At 39.2% G+C, this 27,786-nt stretch overlaps 1 protein-coding gene across 3 annotated transcripts; it reads right to left on the minus strand.

Annotated features, from left to right (window-relative positions):
* Positions 1 to 27,725, minus strand: LOC309818919 (aldo-keto reductase family 1 member C3-like). Of its 3 annotated transcripts, none has more exons than XM_082648909.1 (10): positions 27,624 to 27,725; positions 15,562 to 15,704; positions 13,722 to 13,889; positions 11,576 to 11,692; positions 10,800 to 10,877; positions 9,691 to 9,813; positions 5,026 to 5,135; positions 4,148 to 4,313; positions 3,478 to 3,560; positions 1 to 215 (listed from the first exon to the last, which is right to left on the minus strand). In XM_082648909.1, exons 2-10 carry the CDS (start codon positions 15,646 to 15,648, stop codon positions 173 to 175), a joined length of 975 nt encoding a protein of 324 aa, XP_082505035.1. In that variant the 5' UTR covers positions 15,649 to 15,704; positions 27,624 to 27,725; the 3' UTR covers positions 1 to 172. The 3 variants fall into 3 exon arrangements, with proteins under 3 accessions (XP_082505035.1, XP_082505034.1, XP_082505036.1); XM_082648908.1 differs by having other exon boundaries at positions 15,562 to 15,707; positions 27,624 to 27,709; XM_082648910.1 differs by having other exon boundaries at positions 1 to 1,043; positions 15,562 to 15,707; positions 27,624 to 27,709.
* Positions 27,726 to 27,786: the final 61 nt, after the last annotated feature.

Genomic DNA, 27,786 nt, shown 5'->3' on the forward strand with positions numbered 1-27,786 from the left:
ATTTACTTTGGGGGAAAAAGACTGGGTTTAGAGATTTTTATTTCCTGCTCCAGGGACTCCAGCCTGATCAGGCTAAGTGACATGCAACAAAGCAGGCACGTTCTCATCCTTGAGATGTCCTCCAATCATCAACCCAAAACTGAGAACTCTGGAGCAACCACAGACACTGCTGTTAATATTCAACATGAAATGGATAATTTGGATGATGAGACAGTCTAAAAGATAAAGGGAGAGTCTTAGTCAAGTAACTGTTTCTGGGCTGGGTAAAGAGAGGTTTCTTTTAAACTGGCTTAAGCATGAGAATTAATGTAGTTTTCTTTTTTGGACAAGTACAAACCCAACAAGTTTTATAACAACCATATACAATTGTATTACAATGTAATGAACACACTGTAAAAATAAATATACTTACATGCACTTGGGCACACACACAAAAATAAACCAATATATTCCATTTTTTAGGTATATTATTCTACAACTTAAAGAGATAAACTATTTGCGTTGATATTATAAACTCCCAAGAGGGCAGAAATAAGTTCTTCCTCTTTTAAAACAGTGCCAATCTGGTTTAATACCTAAAGTTAACAAATATTTCAAGGTGATGATGTGGAAGGTGACAAGAATATCACTGTTGTTCAATTTCTTTCAAGCACTCAGAAATAATTTACCTATGACTTTGTTGGGTGAAAAATTATATATTAGATCTAGAGATAGAGTGATTATAATATAAGCCACTTCAACAGGGGTTTCCATTTTTAGCAAAGGAAGTGAACTGTCTTTGTATATATAAAGTACAGTAAGTCCCCTATATGCGAACCTTCAAGTTGCAAACTTTCAAAGTTGTGAACGTGCGTTCCATCAACGTCAGGCATGAGTGAAATTACAGCTTGCCCGCTGTCTCCTACTACTGATGATCCTTCAGCTCTACCATCTCCCATCTCCTCTCCCTCCTGCAGGCAGTAACTCTTCTTGCCCGTTCACTCGATGCCAGCTCCTGGATGCCAGGTGTTGTACTGTACTACTGTACTTTTCAAGGTACTGTACTGTAAGATTAAAAATGTTTTCTTTATTTTTTGTGTTTATTTGTTATGTATGTTTGTGTGAAAAGTATTATAAACCTATTACAGTGCAGTACTGTATAGCCGATTGTGTTAATTGGGTACCTAGGCTAACCTTGTTGGACTTACAAATGCGCTCTCGGAAGGAGACTCATTCTTATGTAGGGGACTTACTGTAATCATTTTCGAGGTAGGCAATGCTAAACCACTGGATAATTATTGTTGATTAAAATGACTGATATTAATTGTTAAAAATTACTACCTGCTTCTTCACTGTCCCTTACTTTTCCCTGTCTATCATTTTCTTATATTATTCATTCAACAAACATTTACTAATTACTCAGAGAGGGGCAGTTTTTTAAAATTCCTTCCCTACGAATCTAACGTTCTGTGGTAAACAGAAAGTAAACAGAATAGGTTAGCAAACCACACGGTATGTTAATTAGGGAGGTGGGCCAAGAGAAAAAGGGAGCAGGATGGAGGGGAAGGAAGGGCTGTACAGGGCTGCATTTTTAGATAAAGTGACAGAGAAGGTGTCACAGAGGTGCCATCTGAGTTAAGACTGACAGTGGTGAAGGAGTGACCATCCAGGTATTTGGAGGAAGAGCGTTCTGGGCAGAGGGAACAGACAGTGCAAAGGCCCCAAGATGGGCCTGATGCATGTGGGGGACAGCAAGGAGGCCACTGGGCTGCACTGGAGTCAGAAGGGGCAGAACAGCAGGACTTAGAGGCAGAGGCATGGGGAGACCATATCCTGCTGGACTTTGTAGGTTTTGTGAGGACTCTGGCCTTTACTCTGAGTGAGAAGACAGGCCACCAGTTACCGAGACAGGATTTCCCCACCAGACCTACTATTTTTTTTGTTTGTTTTTTGTGGGGTTTTTTTTCCAGAAAATAGTAGTGTTTTTATTTTTTTTGATTTAGTTTAATTTTTATTTTATATTGGAGTATAGTTTATTTACAATTTTGTGTTAGTTTCAGGTGTGCAGCAAAGTGATTTAGTTATACATATACATATATCCATTCTTCTTCAGATTCTCTTCCCATATAGGTTATTACAGAATATTGAATAGAGTTCCCTATACTATATATTTTATATGTAGTAGCATGTATATGTTAAATAAGTCAGACAGAGAAAGATAAATATCATATGATATCACTTATATGTAGAATCTAAAAAGAATGATACAAATGAACTTATTTACAAAACAGAAACAGACTCACAGACATAGAAAACAAACCTACGGTTACCAAAGGGGAAAGGTGTTGGGGGAGGGATATTAGGAGTTTGGGATTAACATATACAGACCTACATTTTTACCTCATTCACTCTGGTGAGTACGGGCAGAGACGAAGTACAGAAGCAGAGAGAGCAAATAGCAGCCACTTAGTTGATCAGGAAGATTCTGATACAAGCATGTGAGGTATGTGGGGTTTGGGGGGGTGGGGTGGGTGCAGGTACCATCATGAGCTCAAGTGTAGACTTGATAAGTTTGAGTGGAGTAGAGCAAATGGATATACAAGTCTTGGTCCAGGGCCTAGGTCTGGGCTGGATATAATTTGGGGGAGTGTATATTTACCCAGTGTTTAGAGCACGGGACTAGATTAAGTACCAAGGATGAGGATGTGGATAGAAAAGAGAAGACGTCCAAGGATTGAGCCTTAGGTCACTCCAAAGTTAAGAGGTCAGGTTGATGAGGAGACACCTGCAAAGACCAGGAGAAGGAATGGCATGGGGCATAAGGGGAAACCAGATCTGCAGTGAAGAGAGCATAGCTGAGAAAGTGTTTCTAGGAGGAGTGACCCACTAGGTAAAATAAGATGGATGAGAATCACTGCTGGGTTAAGCAAAGAGGAGGTCATGGCTGACCTTGACAAGAGGAGCTTTGGCAGAGAGGAGGGCAAATGCCTGGTTTGTGTGGGTTCAGAAGAGAACGGGGAGAGAGACAAGAGAGGAAGAAAGCATGGACTTCTTCAAGAAGTTTTGCTGTAAAAGGAGAAACGGGGATGGTGGGGTGAGCTGCAGATGAAGTCAGTTTGAGACAGAGCTTCTTTGAAGATGAGGGAATGTTCCAATGCCTCTAGGAGTAATCTCATGGGGAGGGGAAACCTGATGAAGTAGAGGGAGAGAGAGCAGGATGTAACCAGGTTTTAGACCAATGAGTAAGACAAAGAAGAGAGAGGAGACTTGAAAATATGTGCAAAGGATGTCCTCGTATTGATTGATCCTGGAATTTAAGCAGAGGAAGGACAGAGGGGCATGGAGTAACAGGGGTATGAGGGCTTGAAGGAAAAATGTTTTCCATCCACTTCCCTAAAAGAAGAGGCAAGAGAAGACCCTGCCCTTTGTGGATTAGAATAAATGGAATTCCTTCATTACCCTGCTCCCCCAGCATCTACAATGGAACAGGGTACTTACGAATCTTCTTCAAAATAGCGCATGTTTCTGTTTAGGCCATCTAGACTTTGCATATCCTCTGGGGTCAACTGGAATTCAAAAACCTATCAGAAATGTGAGAAGATCAATTCAATTTCCTGGAGGCAATTACTGCAGCCCCTACATGCCCCCCACATGCAGATACACACACAAATTTATGTAGGAATTTATGTAGGTTTCATGAGACAGTTGTCATGAACTTGGGATTCATTCCCTGATAAAAGTCATGGGCATTTGTCCATTCAAAGAGTTGAGATTAGCAATTCAGGTCACCCTCAGAGACTTGTATTGAATAGCTGTGGTGGTAGCCAAGGAATCCTTGAGATTTTTGAGCCCAGGTCTCACTTCAGCTAACTCCTTCATTTTTTTAGCTGAAGAAATCAAGGGATGATTTACTCAGGGCCATACTGCTGAGTGAAAACCAGGACTGAGACTCAAACCTGACGCTCTGTCGACTGTTCTTTACAACCACCAGGCCTCCTCGCTTGTAGGATTTGGAGGACAGGACAGTTAACTATAGCACATATACGCATAGAATATACAGGGAGATAAGCTTTGCCCCAATACACATTGGGAGCCTCCCAAGTAACCCATCCCAGGGAAAACGATGTGCTTCTGTCAGCCCCCTGCTGCCCCAAACCCTAGCAGGTACCTGGAAGTTCTCCTTGAGCCTCTTCTCATTGAAGCTCTTGGCCAGAGCAGCCACCCCTCTCTGCAGCTGATAGCGCAGGGTGACCTGGGCTGGAGTTCGCCTGTGCTTTTCAGCAATGGTGTTGAGTACTGGATCCTGCAGGAGAACTGGATTGTCCTTTTTCACCCTGGGAGGGAGGCAGAGGTGCTATGTGTCTGAGGTTGTGTATCCATTCTACTTGGGGATAGTTCATTCAGGCTAGGGGTGGTTGATCCTCTAGAATCTTCCTCATTACCTTCTGGTTGTCTCAATATTTCTTTGGCTTCTTTTGGTAAATCCAAAGAAGGACAAGGGAAAGAAAGGGAAAATCGGGTAGTTTTTTCATCTTTTAAACATTTCTGAGAAACTTAGTAAAAGATTGAATAAGTCAAGAAGACAAAATTGTTGTCCACAGTAAGACCCAATGACCACCATCATAATAACCAAGAATTTTATAAGAATTTGCTATTGCAAAAAATGCTCTCAACTAATTGTCTCCATTTTGTCCTCAACTGTTAAAAGGTACACATCTATATTCCTCTTGAAGAGATAAAGAAACTAAAACTTACAGAAGTTGTAACTTGTCTCATATCCCTCAACTGCTAAGTGTCAGAATCATGGCTTGGAATTACCTTGTCACTCTTTTAATCCAAACCTTTTGAATTGGATGAACATTTTAATCAGTAATAATTACTTTATTATTCAATAATGTTTTATTGAGTCCTCACAATGTAGGCTAGGTAAAGGGTTTGCAAAGATGGATGATTTCTCTTGACTATACTTAATTTCCTCCAGACGTTGAGAGATGTCTCCAGAAGGCACAGCATCTAGGGTCGGAATACCTTTATAGAGATCATTACCATTTTTTCCTTAAGTCAGACCCCAAGGTAGCATATGCAACAAGGAGAATGTCCTTGGACTTGCAGAACTCCAGCAGTTTGCTCTGGTTGAGGTAAGGGTGACATTCCACCTGTAAATTGCCAAGCAGAAGTATTGGAGTGTAGGACCAGCAGGATTGCCAGCACCAAATTTACAAGGAACATACAGTGAATACAGATTCACGGCACCAGAAATACTTAGAAATACCAGGAACTTGGGCCAGCAAGTGACCGTCATCCACAGCTGTACCCATGGTGCACCAAACACAATAGTTTTAGTGCCTAAAAATGTCTTGTGCTTTACCTGTTCATCCCTCCTTCCCTCCCCATGAACCCTTTGCAACCACTGATCTTTTCTTTCTTCCCTTTTCTTCCTTCCTTCCTTCCTTTCCTTCTTCCTTCCTCTTTCTTTTTTTTTTTTTTTGGAGCACTTTTGGTTTTACAGAAAAAATCGAACAAAAAGTACAGTTTCCATATTTCCCTTCATTCCCTCTCCAATTTCCCCTATTATTAGCCTCTTACATTAGTATGGTACATTTATTTAAATTGATGAGTCAATATTGGCAGATTATTATTAAGTAAAGCCCATAGTTTACATTAGGGTGCATTCTTTGTGATGTAAATTCTATGGGTTTTGACAAATGGATGATGTGTATCTTTCATTACAACATCCAACAGAATAATAGTTATACTGTCCTAAGATTTCCCCTGTGTACCACCTATTCATCCACCCTTCTGTCCCTTTGTACCCCTGGCAAGCACTGATCATTTTACTGTCTCCATAGTTTTGCCTCTTCCAGAATGTCATAGAGGTGGAATCATACAGTAGGCAGAATTTTCAGATTGGCTTCTTTCACTTAACAATATGCATTTAAGTTTCCTCCATGTCTTTTTCTCGCTTGATAGCTCACTTTTAAATTGCTAAATAATATTACATTGTAAGGCTGTCCCAGAGTTTGTTTATCCTTTCACCTCTGGAGGGATGGAGGGACATCTTGGTTGCTTCCAAGTTTGGGCAATTATGAATAAAACTGCTATAAAACTCTATGTTCAGGTTTGTGTGTTTTCAGCTCCTTTGGGTAAATACCAAGGACTACAATGCTGGATCATATGGTAAGAGTATGTTTAGTTTTGCAAGAAACTGCCAAACTGTCTTGCAGAGTGGCTGCACCATGTTGCACTTCCATCAGCCATGAATGAGCGTTCCTGTTGCTCCACATCCTCACCAGCATTTGGTGTTGTCAGTGTTCTGGATTTGGACACTTTTAACAGGTACATGGCAGGAGGGTGGCCCCACCCCATCTGTGGTTTTTCTTTCTGTGGTCTCAGCTACCCACAGTCAACCATGGTCTGAAAATATTAAATGGAAAATTCCAGAAATAAACAATTCATAAGTTTTACATTTCACACTGTTCTAAATGGTGTCATGAAGTCTTGTGCTGTCCTGCCCCATCCCACGCAAGACAGGAATCATGCCTTTGTTCAATGTACCCACACTCTATATGCTACCAGCTTGTTGCTCACTTAGCAGCCATCAGATCATCTGTTGTGGTATCGCAGTGCTGGTGTTCAAGTGACCCTTATTTTACTTAGTAATGTCCCCAAAACACAAAATTAGTGATGCTGGCCATTCAAATATTCTCTCTCTCTCTCTTTTTTTTATTGGAGTATAGTTGCTTTACAATGTTGTGTTAGTTTCTGCTGTAAAACAAAGTGAATCAGCTATATGTATACATATATCTCCTCCCTCTTGGATCTCCCCGCCCCCCATCCCACCTATCTAGGTCATCACAGAGCATCGAGCTGAGCTCCCTGTACTATACAGCAGGTTCCCACTAGCTACCTATTTTACACATGGTAGTGTATCTATGTCAATCCTAATCTCCCAGTTCATCCCACCATCCCCTTCCCCACCCGACATGTCCACATGTCTGTACTCTACGTCTGTGTCTCTATTCTTGCCCTGCAAATAGGTTCATCTGTACCATTTTTCTAGATTCCACATATGTGCATTAACATACAATGTTTGTTTTTCTCTTTCTGACTTACTTCACTCTGTATGATAAACTCTAGGTCCATCCACATCTCTACAAATGACCCAATTGTGTTCCTTTTTATGACTGAGTAATATTCCATTGTATATATGTACCACATCTTTATTCATTCATCTGTCGATGGACATTTAGGTTGTTTCCATGTCCTGGCTATTGTAAATAGTGCTGCAGTGAATATTGGGGTGCATGTGTCTTTTTGAATTATGGTTTTATCAGGGTATATGCCCAGTAGTGGGATTACTGGTCATATGGTAGTTCTATTTTTAGTTTTTTAAGAAACCTCCATACTGTTCTCCATAGTGGCTGTATCAATTTACATTCCCACCAACAGTGCAAGAGGGTTCCCTTTTCTCCACACCCTCTCCAGCATTTATTGTTTGTAGATTTTTTGAGGATGGCTATTCTGACAGGTGTGAGATGATACCTCATTGTAGTTTTGATTTGCATTTCTCTAATAATTAGTGATGTTGAGCATTTTTCACATGCCTCTTGGCCATCTGTATGTCTTCTCTGGAGAAATGTCTATATAGGTCTCCAGCCCTTTTTTCTTTTTCCTGCCCATTTTTTGATTGGGTTGTTTGTTTTTTTGATATTGAGCTGCATGAGCTGTTTGTATATTTTGGAGATTAATCCTTTGTCAGTTGCTTTGTTTGCAAATATTTTCTCCCATTCTGAGGGATGTCTTTTCGTCTTGTTTATGGTTTCCTTTGCTGTGCAAAAGCTTTTAAGTGTCACTAGATCCCATTTGTTTATCTTTGTTTTTATTGTCATTACTCTAGGAAGTGGATCAAAAAAGATCTTGCTGTGATTTATATCAAACAGTGTTTTCCCTTTGTTTTCCTCTAAGAGTTTCATAGTGTCTGGTCTTATATTTACACTTTTCTGAGTACAGGTCTTTTGCCCCTTAGGTAAGTTTATTCCTAGGTATTTTATTCTTTTTGTTGTGATGGTAAATGGGATTGTTTCCTTAATTTCTCTTTCTAATCTCTCATTGTTAATGTATAGGAATGCAAGAGATTTCTGTGCATTAATTTTGTATCCTGCTACTTTACCAAATTCATTGATTAGCTCTAGTAATTTTCTGGTAGCATCTTTTAGATTTTCTATGTACAGTATATTGTCATCTGCAAACAGTGACAGTTTTACTTCTTCTTTTCCAATTTGTATTTCTTTTTCTTCTCTGATTGCCTTGGCTAGGACTTCCAAAACTATGCTGAATAATAGTGGCAAGAATGGACATCCTTGACTTGTTCCTGATCTTAGAGGAAATGCTTTCAGTTTTTCACCATTGAGAATAATGTTTGCTGTGGGTTTGTTGCATATGACCTTTATTATGTTGAGGTAGTTTCCCTCTATGCCCACTTTCTGGAGAGTTTGTTGAATTTTGTCAAAAGCTTTTTCTGCATCTACTGAGATGACCATATGGTTTGTACAAATTTCCAAGACTGAACCAAGAAGAATTAGAGAATATAATCAGACCAATCACAAGTAATGAAATTGAAACTGTAATTAGAAATCTTCCAGCAAACAAAAGTCCAGGACCAGATGGCTTCACAGGAGAATTATATCAAACATTTAGAGAAGAGCTAACACCTATCCTTCTCAAACTGTTCCAAAAAACTGCAGAGGAAAGAACACTCCCAGACTAGTTCTATGAGGCCACAATCACCCTAATACCAAAACCAGACAAAGATATCACAAAAAAAGAAAATTACAGACCAATATCACTGACGAACATAAATGCAAAAATCCTCAACAAAATTCTAACAAACGGAATCCAACAACACATTAAAAAGATCATACACCATGATCAAGTGGGATTTATCCCAAGGATTCAAGGATTCTTCAATATATGCGAATCAATCACTGTGATACACCATAATTAACAAATCAAATATTCTCTTACTGTGCTTAGTTCCCTGACCAGGGATCGAACCTGCACCCCCTGCATTGGAAGCACAGAGTCAACCACTGGACTTCCAGGGAAGTCCCATTACTGTACTTAATTAAAATTAAACTTTATCATAGGCATGTACATATAGGAAAAAATATAGTCTATATAGTGTTCAGTAATATCCATGGTATGGTTTGGGGCATCCACTGTGGTGGTGGTGGGTGGGGGGAGGTGTCTTATCCCACAGATTAGAGAGAACTATTGTATCTCACTTTTGTCTTAATTTGCAAATCTCTAATGATATGTGATGTTTAACAATTTTTCATATGCTTATTTGCTACCTGTTCAGGCAAACCTTGGAGATACTGCAGGTTCAGTTCCAAGCCATCACAATAAAGCAAATATTGCAATAAAGGAGCCACATATTTTTCAGTTTCCCAGTAAACATAAAAAGTGATGTTTACACTACACTGTGGTCTATTAAGTGTGCAATAGCATATGTCTAAAAACTACATACCTTAATTTAAAACGACTCAATTGTTAAAAAGTGCCAAAACAGTTACAATAGTAACATCAGCAGCTAGTGTCCAAAGGTACAGTACATGAGAGGGGAGCGCCATTGGTGACTTTGTTGAAGTGAGAAAAGAGTAAGATGATGATGAGGGACAAGAGGTTGGGGGGCCAATTGGTGGGGTTCACCTGGTTGCAGACGGGCTTGTACTTGAGCCCTGGCTTGTTCAGGATCATCTCCAGCTGCTTGCAGTTAAAGTTGGACACCCCAATGGACTTGGCCAGTCCTGCATCCTTACACTTCTCCAGGGCCTGGGGAGGAAGAGGTGGTGAGGAGTAACTGGCTAGAGAAGCATAACAAATGGTAGCATGCTGTGGATGGGAGACAATACGTGATGCAGTTGTCAGTAAATAAGACAAGAATTGGCCAATAGGAGGAGAATGAGAAATAAAATAGTTTTTGAAATGGGTAAGGAGATAGAGTAAGAATGCAAGCAGCCAAGGCAGGGCTAAGAGATCCAGTGCGATCTTTAGCTAGCACCTAAAATAATATGATAGAACAATATCAGAACAAGCGCCAGGAGAATGGAGGTTGAGTCAGGTGCAGCCTGGGAAACAGGAAGTGGCCATGCCATCATCTCCCAGACCACCAGCTCCTTGTTTTCTCTTTGACCTCATTTCCTATTATTGACCACCAAATTCACTCTGTTCCAGCCACACATGCCCCTTTGCTGGTTTTTGAACATGGTAAGCTCTCTCCTATCTTAAAATCTTTGCCTTGATTTTCTTTATGCCTGCGTCACTCTTCCTCCAGATACCCACTTAATCTACTTAATCCATTAATCAATTAATCAATTTCATTATCCATTTAATCAATTTCCTGCAAGTCTTTGGTCAAATGCCACCTTCTCAAAGAGGCCTGCCCTGTCCATTCTGTTTTTAATTGCCTATCTGTGCCCCAAACCCAGCCTGGCACACTCAGTTCCCTTACTCTTTCTTATACCACTGCATCCTTCCCCCCCACCAGTAGCATCTACCACTCTATGGGGTCAGAGACCTTGGTTTTGTTCATGGATGTAGCTTGAGTACTTAGAAGTACTCAGTAATCATAAGCACTCAATAACCACTTATTGAATTACTAAATAGAAGAAATGTGAAACTGAGGCAGAGGGACGTTCAGGGACTTGCCCAAGTCTACACAGGGGGCAGAATTGGACTACATCCTCCTCTCCTCAATTCCTTTTCTGTCCTCTCCGCCCCAAGGTGCAGAGACATGGCCTCTTTGGAGCTGCACTCACCTCCCATGTGGTACAGAGATCCACTGTGTCAAAAATGATGTTTCCATGTGTGTCCTTTGGGAAAAAGTCCTCCCCAGGCTGGAACATAGGAAAGAAGAAGAGGTTGGATCAAGCTATGTCTGGCCTCAGCCAATATGTTTGGAGCCTTTAGACCTTGAGGCTAATGGAACCATCTATCCTTATTCTTGAAAGGAATGGTAGTACATTGAGAAAGTACAGTTCCTAGAAATGTTTTTAACCCCTAAAGGTTTAATAAATATTGTTTGTGTCAAGGACAACTTGAGATACCCAAGACCCCATCCTAGTGAGAGCCCAGAGTGGTACCATAGCTGAATGGGCTCCTTTGTCCCAGATCCTTGTGGGATAAAGCTCTTCCGTCCCTGCTTTCCACCTGGAGGTGGTCTTTTGAGAGAGGGACTTGTCACCATCTCAAGGGCTGAGTCTCATCCTCCTTAAATTTTCTGTGCCTTCACAGGTCTCTACACTGGCACGTTCCCCAGACACCAGTGGGCATGAGGTTGAAATTCAAGAGTATAGGGACTTGAAAATATACATAGTTGTCCACAAGATCAAGGCAAATACATTGAAACCAGTAAACCCATCAGTCTGGGGCTGGAATAGTAAACTGGGATAGGGATAGTTGCAGAAAAAAGAAAAAACAAAAAGAGAGAATATTAAAGTATTATATATGATTCTTCTCATTTTCACAAACTATATCCTCTTTTTATTTAGCTACTAATGATGTTGATAACCAAAGTAAAATAACTTTCGCTAACCTTCATAGCTATTGGGAAATGAATAAGATAAAGATCCACGTAGCTCAGTTGAAGTTTCCTCAGTGAGCTTTCCAGGCAAGTTTGGACCAATTCTGGACGGAAAAAGGTGCTCCACAACTGCAGTGGTGGAAAGAGAAGTGGGGTGGGATTATTTAAGAATATTTAGGAGAGATTAATACAATGGCAAATAAACAACAACAACCAAAAACCCGCTCGTGGTCGTTGGGAAGTGACAAGTCATCCTGTGAAGCTCAGGATTCTTTATCATCAGAGCTTATTTTCACATTGAATTAAGAAAACATGGTAGAAAGTTAAAATATGGTCTTATACAGATGCTCTCAATACTGAAAATACAAAAAAGAATTATTTGGTTTGTTTGTGCAAGATATATCCCTGGGTTCTCCCTCAAACATCATAAATTTTAATATCTGGAGACTTTGCTGGGAAACTGCATTTTATTTTTTTAAGAATTTTTGATATGGACCATATTTAAAGTCTTTATCAATTTTGTTACAATATTGCTTCTGTTTTATGTTTTGATTTTTTGGCCCCAAGGCATGTGGGATCTTAGCTCCCTGACCACGGATTGAACCCACACCCCCTGCATTGGAAGGGGAAGTCTTAATCACCTGACCACCAGGGAGGTCCCTGGGAAACTGCATTTGAAACAAGCACATCAAGTGATTGTGATTCAGGAAATTCTATCTTGGCTGCATTCAGTTGTTAGGTTTGCCAAAGAAAGCTAGGCCCTTTAGGAATTTGGGGGGGAGGGCATTTTAGTTACTTCATTTTAAGAAGTAATAATCTAAGGAAAATCCATCAAAATAACTACAGGTAAGGAAACAAACGGATCCCATGTAAAGAAGATTAAAGCTGAGAGTTAAGAGGGTAGTGCTCTAGCAATACCTCATCTAAACAAAGTGTGGAGAGATTCACATTCTGGAGCTAGAAGGAAGAAATATCCATTCATAGACCAGTATAGGGTTCACTATCATGGACACCAACTCCCTCCTCTTGGGCTACTTTACCTCAAATTCAAATGCTTTTTTTCTAGCAGTAGTCAGTTCAATGAACACGATGGGGAAAATTCCTCTTGTGTTCCATTTCCAATCCAACTTAAATACTAAGTTCTTTTATTTGTTTCAGATGTGATATCAGTGGATATAAATTATATTAGTAAAAGTGGCTTGAAAGTTTAAAAAATGCATTAGAAATACTTTTATAAACATGAATGTTATCCTTATATCAGTTCCGTGGTATTATATTATTTTTCCTACCTCATAGGAAAGAGAAATAAATGTCTATTGACAGCGCAATAGACTGAGATATAAAGACTAAGACTTAAAGAGGTTAAAAGACTTTTTTTGGTTAAGAAATTTCACAAAGTCAAATATATAGAATATTAAAAAACTAAAATTTGATTGTAAGTTTCCAAAAGCCTACACTTTCTGACTAAATTGCTTTACCTCACACTACAGCTAAGAAAGATTGTTGCTTCATCAAAACTTGAGTATAGGGCTTCCCTGGTGGCGCAGTGGTTGAGAGTCCGCCTGCTGATGCAGGGGACGTGGGTTCGTGCCCTGGTCCAGGAAGATCCCACATGCTGCGGAGCGGCTGGGCCCGTGAGCCATGGCCGCTGAGCCTGCACGTCCAGAACCTGTGCTCCACAACTGGAGAGGCCACAACAGTGAGAGGCCCGCGTACCGCAAAAAAAAAAAAAAACAACTTGAGTATAACAGAGTTGGAAAAGCCAAATCCATCCCTGAGTTTGAAAACATATGATAATAATAACAGCTAGTATTTTTGAACATTTAAAATACATTAAATATTTTTAAAGATTTACATGTATTTTTTTGAAGTAATACTCATAAAAATCCTGTGAGACAAATATTGTTATCTTCATTTACAGCTTGGGAAACTAAGGGACAGACTTTAGTTTGTCCAAAGTAAGTGGCAGAACCTGGATTCAAATATAGGAAGTCTGACCACAGAACCCACATTCCTATCTAGCTGTTCCAAACCAGCCTTCTCATAGTTCAAGGTCTGAGAGTGAATGAGAATTAAACTAATGAGAAAAGACATATGCCAAGAAATGATTCAGCTAAGAGTGAGCTTCCACAGATACATATGCGACTATACACAATACCTTTGTAGTGTAGAATAAGTCACCCCTCTTCACAGTGCCATCTGCAATCTTCATCTGGATGGCTCTCCCAATTTCTTCTTCATTTTGGTACATATAAGCTGAATCAATATGGCGGTAGCCTATGTCGATTGCTCTCTTAATGGCCTTTTCTACCTCACTCTTAGCAACCTAGAAGAGCATGAAAAGATAAAGACCTACTTGATTCAGGAACAGATGACCAATTCCATAAGCAGAGCTAGTCAGCAGAACCCATTGTTTTTCTAAGGGTTAAGAGCTAGTGGTGACAAAGCTTAATGTTGACCTATGACCGGCAGTAAATATTTAACAACTGACTCTGAAGGAGTCCTGATTTGTAGTATTAGCCAGTTTCTATGGTGGAACTATTCCCACCATTGCTAATTTCACGCAACCGATGCTGGGAAAAGACTCTTACAGTTGAATCTTTGAGCTCATGAGCTGGTCCCAGCACATCACATCATGAACTCTCTATTTCTGGACTTACACTATATACATGTATAGATTTACACAATATATAGATTTACCTTTCTAAATTAACTCACTCTGTAAGAGATCATTAAACTGGTTTCAACCCGGAAATCCAATGCTAAAAAATGATCAATGCGATGAAGATGTAACTTCAGAGAGAATAAATTTGTGATTTACCTTTGTAAAATTGGAGAAACACTTCACACAACATTTGAGGAAGAACTAAAATGTAAAAAACAAAAACAAAAACAAAACCCTCTTTTTTTTCACTTAAAAATATCTTATAATTAATTCCTTCTTTGGTTACTAAGTTCATCCTTAGCTAATATTCTCCTTCACAATTTTGTTATTCTTCTTAGCTGCCTATTGTTCTGCTGGACCACCAGGCTGGACTTCTGAAGTTACCTATCATTTTCACAGCTCCATTATCCCCTCTACTTCACTCAGTAATTAAAAGGTCTTTTGGGTATATTTTTTTAATTTGCAACTCCTGATGAATTGACCAGTCCCATGGGGATGAACTGACTGTCCACAGATGAAAGAGCCAAGTCAAAGTGAAAGCAACAGTCCATGCTAGTGTCCTTGTTACAGACCTCAACATCACACTCCACGTGGCTCTCCTGCTGGGAATCAAGCATGAAGTTCAGTCTTCCAAACAGAGAGAGAACTTCCAAGTGCCACATGCCTCTCCCTACAGCACAGTATTCACAGCCTGACCTGTAAGAGACTATTTTCACCTCAGACCACCAAAACTCCCTCTAAGTTGAATCTTGTCTCTCTTTCTCCAGGTCCTTTTGCCCCCGAGATTTCTCTGGATGCTCTACAATTGGAAGTGGTTGGGGACAACTTGGACATTAGAAATTACAGAGAAACTTCATCACAAGAAATTTGTGGCAACATCTCTGATACGTGGTAATCAAGACAACTGGGTTTCACTGATTCTAATCTACTGTGGAATGGCTACAACTGGACAGCAAATGAGAATAAAGGGAAAAGATGGACCCACCCCTGAATTGCTGAAAGATGAAGAACTTCTGTATCTCTTGCTATAGCATCAGAATCACTTGCCAGCTCGTTAGAAATGTGGATTTTTGAGACTCATCCCAGATCGAATGAATCAGAACCTTTGTGGGCAGAGCCCCAAAGTCTGCATTTTAAACAAGATCCTCAGGTATTTTCATGCCTATTAAAATTTGAAAAGCACTGACAATGCACAAAATAACCTAACCTGGAGAGAAGCGTACTACACATTAAGAAAGTGTGGTCCATCTGAATTTCCCAAATTCACACAGTGACTGGTCTTGATCAGGACCCAAGTCTGCTACTCCTCCATCTCCAATACCATTCTGATTACCTGAGGAGGGGCAGAAGTGCCCAATCCCAGCATAGGCATGAAGAATCCATCATTCATCTTTAAAGAAAAAAGTCTCGTTTGACTCATCTTCTCTCACTCTTCTGGCTAAACAAACACTAATTTTCCTCTTTATTAAGAGAAATCTGCTGAGGGAAGAAAATAGTATTCAATTAAATTGTTATTTTTTTAACAGCTTTAATGAGATAATATTCACATATCATAAAATCCCCCCCTTTAAGGAACTCTGCTCAATATTATGTAACAACTTAGATGGGTAAAGAACTTGAAAAAGAATAGATACATGTATATGTATAACTGAATCACTTTGCTGGACACCTAAAACTAACACAACATTGTTAATCAACTATACTCCAATGTAAAATAAAAAGCTTAAAAAAATCACCCCCTTTAAAGTATACAATTCAGTGGTTTTTAGTATATTCATAGAGTTGTTACCACTACACAACTTTAGAACATTTTCATCATCCCCAAAGAAACCCACAATTATTAGAAACAAGTCCCCACCCGTCCTTCCCTTCAACTCCTGGCAATTGCTTTCTGTCTCTATAGATCTGCCTATTCTAGACATCTGATATTAATGCTCTCATACAATATGTGGCATTTTCTGACTGCCTTCTTTCACTTAGCATAATGTTTTCAAGGCTTGTCCATGTTGAAACTTGTATCAGTACTTCAGTCCATTTTATGGCTAAATAACATCCCACTGTATGGATATGACACATTTTATTTATATATTCATCAGTTGATAAACATTTTGCTTTTTCTACCTTTTGGCTATTATGAGTAATTCTTTTTTTTTTTTTGCAGTACGCGGGCCTCTCACTGCTGTGGCCTCCCCCATTGCGGAGCACAGGCTCCGGACGCACAGCCTCAGCGGCCATGGCTCACGGGCGCAGCCGTTCCGCGGCGTGTGGGATCCTCCCGGACCGGGGCACGAACCCGCGTCCCCTGAATCGGCAGGCGGACTCTCAACCACTGCACCACCAGGGAAGCCCAACCTCCTTGTCCTTTTACTCTGACCTCTGACGTTGGCCCCACTGCCTACAACTGCTTCTATCTCTGTCTTGCTGAGTATTTATTTATTTATTTATTTATTTATTTATTTATTTTTGGCCTCGCCGCATGGCAGGCGGGACCCTAGTTCCCTGACCAGGGATTGAACCTGCACTCCCTGCAGTGGAAGTGCCGAGTCTTTACCACTGTACCACCAGGGAAGTCCCCCTGTCTTCCTGAGTTTAGAATTCTTCAGCAACCTTTAAGCTTTCACAAAGCCAGCTCAGCTACTGGTACCTTCCCTTTGTTCCACAGGTCACACCAAGGAACGTACAATTAGGGAATACCCTAATTTTGTGGACTTTGATACAGACCTCCTTGATTCAGCCTCTCTGCAGTTCTCCCCTCAGTACTTATTCTCAACATTCTTTAAACCTGAGTTCCTATTTGCCTGCTTATTCCTCCATTTTATTTTAATTTCCTTTAAACAACTCCTTCACGCTGTAAGAAACATAACATATTAAATTAGAAAAATTATATGAATTCATGCCTTTGAAATAATGTTTCCAGCTCCATTTCTCCTAAAAGATGCAAATAATATCCAGTAGCACATGTGCAATACTAATGACCAGAGTCTATTTCCCTCTAAAAGAAATCTGTCTTCTTAGAGAGTGGTTATTTTTATCTTGCATCAGGAAAATTTAGGACAGGGCTGAATATTATGTTGTTGCCAAAAATCGGGTGTGGTTACCTTGGCGCCAGCAACAACTAGTAACAAATGGCATCTGCTGAGGGAATTCTGCTGGAAATTATGACAATTCGAAAATGAAAGCAATGTTATTAATATTGTTATTTGGAAAAAGTTGAGTCTATGGAAAGCCATGAATTCATAATTATACTGAAAAGAAAATTAAGATGAAGTTCAGGAAAAGGCAGTTGAAATACAAAAGAAGGATGAACAAAAAAATACATTTAATTTATCACTGATTTTAATGTTAGGGAAGGGAAGTGTAGTAATTTCTCTTCATCTAAATGAGTAATTTCTCTTCTATACTAATGTCAGATTATAAAGTAGAGTTGTGTACTTTGTTTTCGTAAGCAGGAAATTGAAAGCAATCCAATCAGTACTAAAAGTGTGCTGAGTACAGGAACAATCAATCCCATCTGTAATTATTCACACGAAATGAAAGTTAAACACTTTAATGGCCAGTCACATTCTCCAAGTACCAGAAGAGTTCAACAGCATGGAAGAGAGGTAATTAAATATAAAGGGTTATATAACACTGATAAATGGAAACTCTAAAAGTCATGTCAATTCAGGAGATACCAGTATTGCAACAATACTAAAACCTGTGAGAAGGACAAAATGCATGGACATTTTAAAAAGCATATAGAAAGTGAAGCTTTACCATAAAAAGAGAAGTTCGTTTGATAATCAGTGGCTTGGATTTGAATCATTCTCAGAGAGTCAACCATACTAGGGCCCTACTAAGCATAAATCAATCATCCAAATTCAGCAATTTGGGCTAATTTTTTGCTCAAAAAAACCCTTTATGAATACTTAAAGTTGAAATTCACATAATTTTTTTTTTTTTTGCAGTACGCAGGCTTCTCACTGTGTGGCCTCTCCCGTTGTGGAGCACAGGCTCCAGACGCACAGGCTCAACGGCCATGGCTCACGGGCCCAGCTGCTCTGCGGCATATGGGATCTTCCCGGACCAGGGCACGAATCCATGTCCCCTGCATCGGCAGGTGGATTCTCAACCACTGCGCCACCAGGGAAGCCCGAAATTCACGTAAGTTTATATGTCATGAAATATTATTTTTCTTTTGGATTTTTCAGCCGTTAGAAAAATGTATAAACCATTTTTACCTCATGGACTATTCAAAACCAGGCAGTGAGCTGTGCCTGCAGGTCATGGTTTGTGGATCTCTGCTCTACACAATTAGCTGACATTATTATAATATCTATAATTATCTTTCCGTAGATTATTATCTTTTAATTGTGATGAAATATACATAACATAATATTTTTCATTTTAACCACCCTTAAGTGTACAATCCAGTGGCATTAAATATATTCACAATGATGTAGAACCACCACCACTATCTATACCCAGAACCAACAAAAACAATATACCTGTTACAAATTTTCCTTTTGGCTTGTTCAGTGTTGATGTATAGAACCACAACTGATTGTGTGTTTATCTGTATTTACCTTGTACCCTACAACTCTGCTGAATTTATTAGCTCTAGTAGTTTTCTTGTGAACTCTTTGGGGTTTTCTGTATGTTGAATCATGTCATCTGTGATCAGAGATGGTTTAACCCTTTCTTTCCAATTTGGATGGCTTTTATTTTTTTTTCTTGTCTGATGGCTCTGGCTAGAATGTCCAGTATGATGCTGAATAGCTGAGGTAAAAATAGGCATCCTCTTTCATTCTCGATCTTAGGAGGAAAGCTTTCAGTCTTTCATCATACCATTGAGTATGATGTTACCTTGACTTTTTTCATATATGGCTTTGTTGAGAATTTGGCTAAACTACTCTGTAATATCACTGCATTGTCATCTGTTTTGTACAGCTAAGTAGCCTACAGGGGCCATAAATCGACACTACCCCCTCCAGAAAGCTAATGCGTTAAACAAGTGTTTTCTGAATGCCCCCCAAAGCAGAAATGGCCTATTTAGATCCCTGGGAAGCCACTTCAGCTTGTGAGGTATAAAATAATGGCAGCAGCCTTGTTTGTACTTCATCAATCAGAGCAACAACCTACCGTCAGAACACAGAACACTGATATGTGGAAGACAAGCTCCTTATTTCCCACCCTGGATCCAGCAAATCACACCAGAACCTCGGTTTCCTTCCTCACAGCTGCCTGTCCCAGGTCTGGACGGTGGGCTGTGGGTAAACACCACCCTGAGGGCTGTAACTGACCGGTACTAACTGCAGTTTACCAGCCAAGCTTTGCTCTGGATGCAGCAAGACTTCAAATAGATTCTAGAGTTCTAAAATATTTACTTCAGACAGATTCTACCAATATAACTTTTGTCAGGGTAGAGAGATGGATTCCTGGTGCTTCCAGTTCTGCCGTTTTTCCTGAGGACACTCTATAAATTCTTTGGGTTGATCTTTGAAAGTATTGTTTTACTCTAAGATCTGGTAAGATAGAAATAAAGTTAATTTTCAAAAAAATCCCCACTAATTTTTGTGTTGCAAAATACTAATATCATTTCATTAAAATCTGATAATGAAAAAGATGTTACTGCGGGGCTTCCCTGGTGGCGCAGCGGTTGAGAATCTGCCTGCTAATGCAGGGAACACGGGTTTGAGCCCTGGTCTGGGAGGATCCCACATGCCGCAGAGCAACTAGGCCCGTGAGCCACAGCTGCTGAGCCTGCGCGTCTGGAGCCTGTGCTCTGAAACAAGAGAGGCCGCGATAGTGAGAGGCCCGCGCACCGCGATGACGAGTGGCCCCCGCTTGCCACAACTAGAGAAAGCCCTCGCACAGAAACGAAGACCCAACACAGCAAAAATTAATTAATTAATTAATTAATAAGAAAAGCCCTGCTAATTTGAAAAAAAAAGATGTTACTGAAAATATACATAGTTTAGAATTGACTATAGTAAAAACATCTTGGAAGATGCAAATATATTGACAAATACAGAGATTCTAGTAAAAATAATTTACTAGAATGTACTAAAGACTTTTGTCATTGATGGAATAGAAGACAAATACACCGTATATATATAGTTAACCCTCCAACAATGCAGGGGTTAGGGGCGCCAACCCAAGCACCGTTGAAAATCCACATATAACTTTGCAGTCTCCCTTTTATATCTGCAGTTCTGCCTCTGTAGATTCAACCAACCGTGGATCACTAGTGTGGTTTCCATGTGCTGAACACAGGATCTGGTTTTGTTAAAACATGACAAATAATTTCCATATGTTGTATATGTGTACGTATATAAATACATATATGTTTGTGTATATAAATGTATATATAGGTATATATTATATAAGCCTGGAGAAAATATAGGAAGTGCATATTAAGCTGTTAACATTCATTATTGTGAAGTGTTGCTGAAACGAGTGAAGGGGGAAAAAGAGGGCAAAAAGAAAAAAATTCAACGAAAAAGCAAATATATGGGGCTTCCCTGGTGGCGCAGTGGTTGAGAGGGAGCGGCTGGGCCCGTGAGCCATGGCCGCTGAGCCTGCGCGTCCGGAGCCTGTGCTCCGCGACGGGAGAGGCCACAACAGTGAGAGGCCCACGTACCGCAAAAAAAAAAAAAAAAAGCAAATATATGATCATTTATGTATATATTTAAAATTATACACTTATCTTTTTTCTTTATGTATAAATAAAATAATTCAGTAAGCAATATCAAATTACAGAGACAGCAAAGGATAAACCAGTCAATATAATCACTTAAAAGACCAAGAGGTGACACGTACACACTACTATATATAAGATAGATAACTAGCAAGGACCTACTGTATAGCACAGAGAACTCTACTCAATACTCTGTTATAACCTATATGGGAAAATAATCAAAAAAAGAGCGGATATATGTATATGTATAACAGATTCACTTAGCAGTACACCTGAAACTGACACAATATTGTAAATGTTGTGAAATGTTGTAAACAAAAAACAAAAGAAGACCAAGAGTACAATTATATGTACTATAATTCACTGTGAGTTACTGGACATGGTTCCACACCAAGAAAGGGAGAATTCCTGACTTCAGAGAATTATTTCCTCTATGTAAAGATTTTGGTACTTACCTCTAAGTGGATATCTAGTATATATCCAACCTTGAATGTGAAAAAGCAGACGTAAACACTGAGACAGTTTCCCAGAGGACACTGGGAAGGTATTTATGTGCTCATCTGCCCTTGATTTTTGTTTGCAAAACTTACACATAGGTGCTGATTGGCACCACACTGTTTTTGAATCTCTCTATGCCACAATTAAAGCCATACACAAAATTATGTATTACAATCAAAGAGGAAACAGTCAAGCACAGCTTTAAACATTAGAGAAAGGGAACAAAATCATCTCTGATGTTCCACATGGCAAACACTAACCCTTCTCGAAATGTGAAAACAGCCATGAATCTTTCTTTCAGGAACAGCTCTGAGTCTGATCTGGAAATGCAGAATTTACCCAGACAGTATATTCCATTGGAGAGTATTGACTGTCCTGATATGGGTACAATTAGGCTGTCATTTATAGAGCTAAAACTACTGATACCATGATATGAATCATGTGAGCAATGAGAAAAATGTTATTTCATTGGTTAACTTTTCACCCCTGACCACTAAGGGGAGGAAGTCCTCTGAAAATCCTTCACACCTTCTTTTCTCTTTCTTCCCTCTGCATTTAGGACAATCCATTGTGGTGGGTGGGGTTACAGGGCTCTTAGATTCACCAAGACTCTGGGAAAATAAGTAGGGGACTCAGTTAATCAGCCCATGTTATATTTGCAAAAAGACCTTCTCCAAGGTTATCTTAAAACTGTCAGGGCTTCCCTGGTGGCGCAGTGGTTGAGAGTCCGCCTGCCGATGCAGGGGACACGGGTTCGTGCCCCGGTCCAGGAAGATCTCACATGCCGTGGAGCAGCTGGGCCCGTGAGCCACGGCCGCTGAGCCTGGGCATCCAGAGCCTGTGCTCTGCAACGGGAGAGGCCGCAGCAGTGAGAGGCCCGCGTACCGCAAAAAAAAAAAAAAACCTGTCAAAAGTCAACAACAAAGAAAATGGCAGCCAGGGAACAAAGGATGGTAACCTACAAAGGAACCTCCATTAGGCTATCAGCAGATTTCTCAACAGAAACTTAATAGGCTGGGGGGAAGGGAGAAGGGTGGAATGACATTTTCAAAATACTGAAAGATAAAAACTGTCAGCCAAGAATACCCAGCAAAGTTATCATTCAAATATGAAGGCAAAATAAAGATTTTCCCAGACAAACAAAAGTTGAGGACGTTCATCAAATTTTCCTGCTTTACAAGAAATGTCAAAAGGAGCTCTTGTACCAGAAACAAAAAGGCAAAACTTTGAGCAAGGTGATAGACAGAGTTAATCAGAAAGTTTAAACTCTATATCAGAATAGGTTTTTAAAAAATGCTTTATTATAGCATAAAGGTTAAAAGGGGGAAAAAGCAGAAAAAATAACTATAGCTACTTCAATTTGGTAACAAACTCACAACATAAAAGGGATAATTTGAGGCAAGAAAAACATAAAAGGGAAGTGGAAAAGAACAGAACTTGTATAGGCAAATGAAAATAGATGCTATCAGCAGGAAAAGGACTATTTTATCTATGAGATGTTGTATGCAAACCTCGTGGTAACCACAAAACATAAACCCAGAGCAGAGACATGAAACATTTAAAAAAAAAGAAAGAAACTGAAAAACACCATAGAAAACCACCAAACCAAAATGGGAGACAGAACACAAGAAAAAAGAAATAATGGAGATATAGAGCAATGAGAAAACAAAAGATAACATGGCATTACTAAGTCCTCATCTACCAATAATCACCCTAAATGTAAATGGATTGAATTCACCAATCAAAAGACACACAGTGGCTGGCTGGATTAAAAACCAGACCCATCTATATGCTACCTCCCAGAGACTCACCTCAGCTCTAAAAACAAACACAGGCTAAAAGTGAAGGGTTGGAAAATGATACTCCAAGCAAATAGCAGCCAAAAGAAAGCAGGTGTAGCCACACTCATATCAGAGGAAATAGACCTCAAAGGTAACAAGAGACAAAGACGGACATTATATAATGATAAAGGGAACAATTCATCACAAAGACATAACAGTGATTAATATATATGCACCCAACACAGGAGCAACAAAACACATAAATTATTAACAGACCTAAAGGGAGGAATTGATGGCAGCACAATAATAGCTAACACCTCACTTATGTCAATGAATAGGTCATCCAGACATAAAGTCAACAAGGAAACAGAGGCCTTAAATTAAACATAAGACCAGATGGATTTGATAAATTTGTACAGAACATTCCATCCAAATGCAGCAGAATACACATTCTTCACAAGTGCACGTGGGACTTTCTCAAAGACAGACCATATGTTGAGACACAAAATAAATTTCAATAAATTTAAGAAGATTGAAATCATATCAAACATCTTTTCTGATAACTATGGTCTGAAGCTAGAAATCAGCTACAACAAGAAAGCTAGAAAAATCACAAATATGTGGAGACTGAACAACATGCTAGTAAACAAGTTTTGATGTCTTCTTTTCAATGAAGAAATCAAAAGAGAAATCAAAAATTACCTGCAGACAAATGAAAATGAGAATACAGTGTACCAAAATCTATGGGATGCAGCAAAAGTGGTAACAGGAGGGAAGTTTATGGCAATACAGATCCACCTCAAGAAATGAGAAAAATCTCAAATAAACAAACTAAACTTATACCTAAAGGAACTAAAAAACTAGAACAAATGAAGCCCAAAGTCAGTAGAAGGAAGAAAATAAAAATCAGAGCTAAGTGAAATACAGACTAAAAAGACAGTAGAAATATCAGTGACTAAGAGCTAGTTCTTTGGAAAGATAAACAAAATTGACAAGCTTTTAACTAGACTAAGAAAAAAAGAGAAGTCTCTGATAAATAAAATCAGAAAAAAAGAGGAGAAATAACAACAGATACCACAGAAATTCAGTGGATTATAAGAGAATATTATGAGCAGTTATATGACAGCATATTGGACAACCTAGAAGAAATGAACAAATTCTTAGAATCACGCAACCTTCCCAGACTGAATTATGATGAAATAGAAAATTTGAATAAACTGATCACTAGCAAAGAGATCAAAAGAGTAATCAAAAACCTCCCAAGAGGGCTTCCCTGGTGGCGCAGTGGTTAAGAGTCTGCCTGCTGATGCAGGGGACACGGGTTCGTGCCCCGGTCCGGGAAGATCCCACATGCCGCGGAGCGGCTAGGCCCGTGAGCCATGGCCGCTGAGCCTGTGCGCCCGGAACCTGTGCTCTGCAACGGGAGAGGCCACAACAGTGAGAGGCCCAGTTACCGCAAAAAAAAAAAAAAAAAAAAAACCTCCCAAGAAACAAAAATCCAGGACCATACAGCTTCACAGGTGAATTCTACCAAACATTCAAAAATATTTAACTCCTATCCTTCTCACAATCTTAGAAAAAATTGGGAACACTTCCTAACTCATTTTATGAGGTCAACATTACCCTGATACCAGACCAGACAAGGACAACATAAAAAAAAAGAAAATTACAGGCCAATATCTCTGATAAACGTAGATACAAAAATCCTCAGAAAAATATTAGCAAACTGAATACAACGATACATTAAGAGGATCATACATCATGATCAAGTGGGATTTATTCCAGGGATGCAAGGATGATTCAACATTCACAAATAAAACAATGATTCACCATATTAACAAAATGAAGGATGGAAACCATATGTTCATCTCAATAGATGCAGAAAATGCATCTAAGATTCAATACTCATTTATAGTAAAAACTGTCAAAAAAATGGGTATAAAAGGAATGTACCTGAACATAATAAAGGCCATATATGACAAACCCACAGCAAACATTATACTAAATGGTGAAAAAATGAAGACTATCCCTCTAAGATCAGGAACAATGCAAGGATGCTCGCTCTCACCACTCTTATTCAACATAGTATTGGAAGTCTTAACGCAGATCAGTTAGACAAGAAAAAGAAATAAAAGGCATCTAAACTGGAAAGGAAGATTCAAACAGACAAATTCATTGATTCACTCATTTCAGGTTTAGAATTTGTCTCTTCCAGATAAAGAGACATCAAATAGGCGTTAAAAACAATCACTCATTTAAATAAAAATTAACAGCTGTTGTGTCTAATCTGCTTCTTGCATCTTTTGAAGGTTTCCTTTTTTCATTCAGATAGTTTATTTTTCATAAGACTTCCAATTAGTTCTTTCTCCCATCTGTCTTTTTTTTTTTTACTTACTTAGTTTTCTTCTCCTTTCATAAATGTTTGTCCCTTCTTAATTTCCTTTGAGAATGCCAAACCACATTATTTTTACATCATGCTCATATTACATTATTATTTTTATGTCTTCTTGTGTGATTTTTTTTCCTATTTGTTACATCTTTTGGTTCTGTTCTATGGTGGTAGATTCCCTCATTTGCATCGTTATTTTTCATTTGAGAAACAATCTTGTGCCTGCATGTCTTGGGGTTTTGTGGTAACTCTTGTGGTTCCAGGTCTTATGTTAAGATTTAGGATTATTGCAGTCCAAATGTCAGGTTTCCTAACATCAATTCCAAATAGGCCAATATTGGTATGACCTTTTAGTATTTTACTGGGAGTATCCTAGCTGAATCTCTTGAATGAATTCCGTGATATCTCAAGCCCATAGTGTTTGGAATTGCAATTTCCATAGGCTCTTGTTGGCAAAGACTGTTTTTGACAGCTTTGATTCCAAAGAATAAAATACAGAAATTATCACCGAACTAGGAATTTTGTCCCAGTTGGCTCAGTTCTACAACCACAAAGCTATTCTTTCAGTCTGCCTTGGGCATGGGTGCCATTCATAAGCCATGCCATCTCAGGCTTTATCTTGAAACTTCCTATAGGTCCAGGGAATATCTGTTCTTTATCTTTGTGGTACTGCAAGTCAGCATGGAATGAAATAGTTACTTTGCTGTGCAGGTTATGAAAGAATTTTGACATCTCTAAATGCTGTGCAGGCAGGAAATGTCTGGACAAAGAGAGCTGCCACAAAAGAGCAGAGATAAGCAAGTAAATTCACAGAAATGGAAAGTTCCTTGAGGTCTGATTCCACTGTTCTTAGGAGGGAAATGCCCCTTTGAAAATGAGTTTCTCCAAAACTATTCCACACAGTCTCATGTGAATAAGCCTGGAAACCTTCTAACCTACTTTGCTAAGATTTTGATGATGACAAAAGAATGGCCTATTTCCCATTCCAGTTCACCTCCATAGACCTGAGAACTATTAGAAACACTGACAATTTGACTACAGGTGTATCAAATCCTTTAGCAGTGTTGTCATGAGATAAACACAAAATCTGACTCTTAGACTCTCAAAAAAGTTTTTTTTTAAATTAAAGGTAATAAACTGTTAGAAAGAATAAAAATTGGACAATACATTGTTTATTTTTAATAAGAGACTATATTTAGAGTAGTTTTAGAGTGACAGGGAAATTGTATACAAAGTACCACAAGTTCTCATACCCCCTCTCCCCACCCCCCACTTTGCCCTGTTATTAGCATTTTGCATTACTGTGGGACATTTGTTACAACAGATGGAAGGTAACACCCCAACTGTACTGACCAGCTATTAGGAAATATGTTGGAGGAGAAGCAAGGTTAAAGCAGTACCCATGGAGTAAGAAGAGAATTGAAGCCAGTTAACTTGGTTGTACTTCTATCAGAGTGGTCTTAAGTAAAGTGTTATAAAATAATAAAGACATCATTAATTTTTTGCAAAATTTTAACTCATATTTTTAATGATTAAATTTTAAATTCCTGATACACTTACATTATTGTAAATTATTATAAGAGAATGTTGAACAATTATTAACCATATGCTGGACTAGAAACCTCCACATACCAATATCTTTCTTGTTTTTCCAATGATGAAGCCCCTTTTTTTTTTTTTTTTTTTTGCTGTATGCGGGCCTCTCACTGTTGTGGCCTCTCCCGTTGCGGAGCACAGGCTCCGGACGCACAGGCTCAGCGGCCATAGCTCACGGGCCTAGCCGCTCCGCGGCATGTGGGATCTTCCCGGACCGGGGCACGAACCCGTGTCTCCTGCATCGGCAGGCAGACTCTCAACCACTGCGCCACCAGGGAAGCCCGAAGCCCCTTGTTGACCAAACATCGTCTGAAACACTTAGCTATCTTACACTACTCTACACCACACATACACACACACAATTTAAAGGAATGATTAATGAGCGTTTTTCAAAATGTTAAACTTTAGTAAAGAAATAAAACTTCACAATGAAAGAAAATTTGCTTTTTTACCTTTTCAATCAGAAAAAAATTATTTCATTTCTTCTTCTTTGCTTTATAATAAGAATATCCAGTCCTGACAAGGGTGCAATCCTGAAAAGGGTAACAAAAAAAAAGACATGCTGGCAAGGTGCTTAGTGGAGGTTAATTATTGATAGTTTTTGCAGTATGCAAA

This window comes from Grampus griseus (genome assembly GCF_964374135.1).
Source record: "Grampus griseus genome assembly, chromosome: 2".
Classification (NCBI taxonomy): Eukaryota; Metazoa; Chordata; class Mammalia; order Artiodactyla; family Delphinidae; genus Grampus; species Grampus griseus.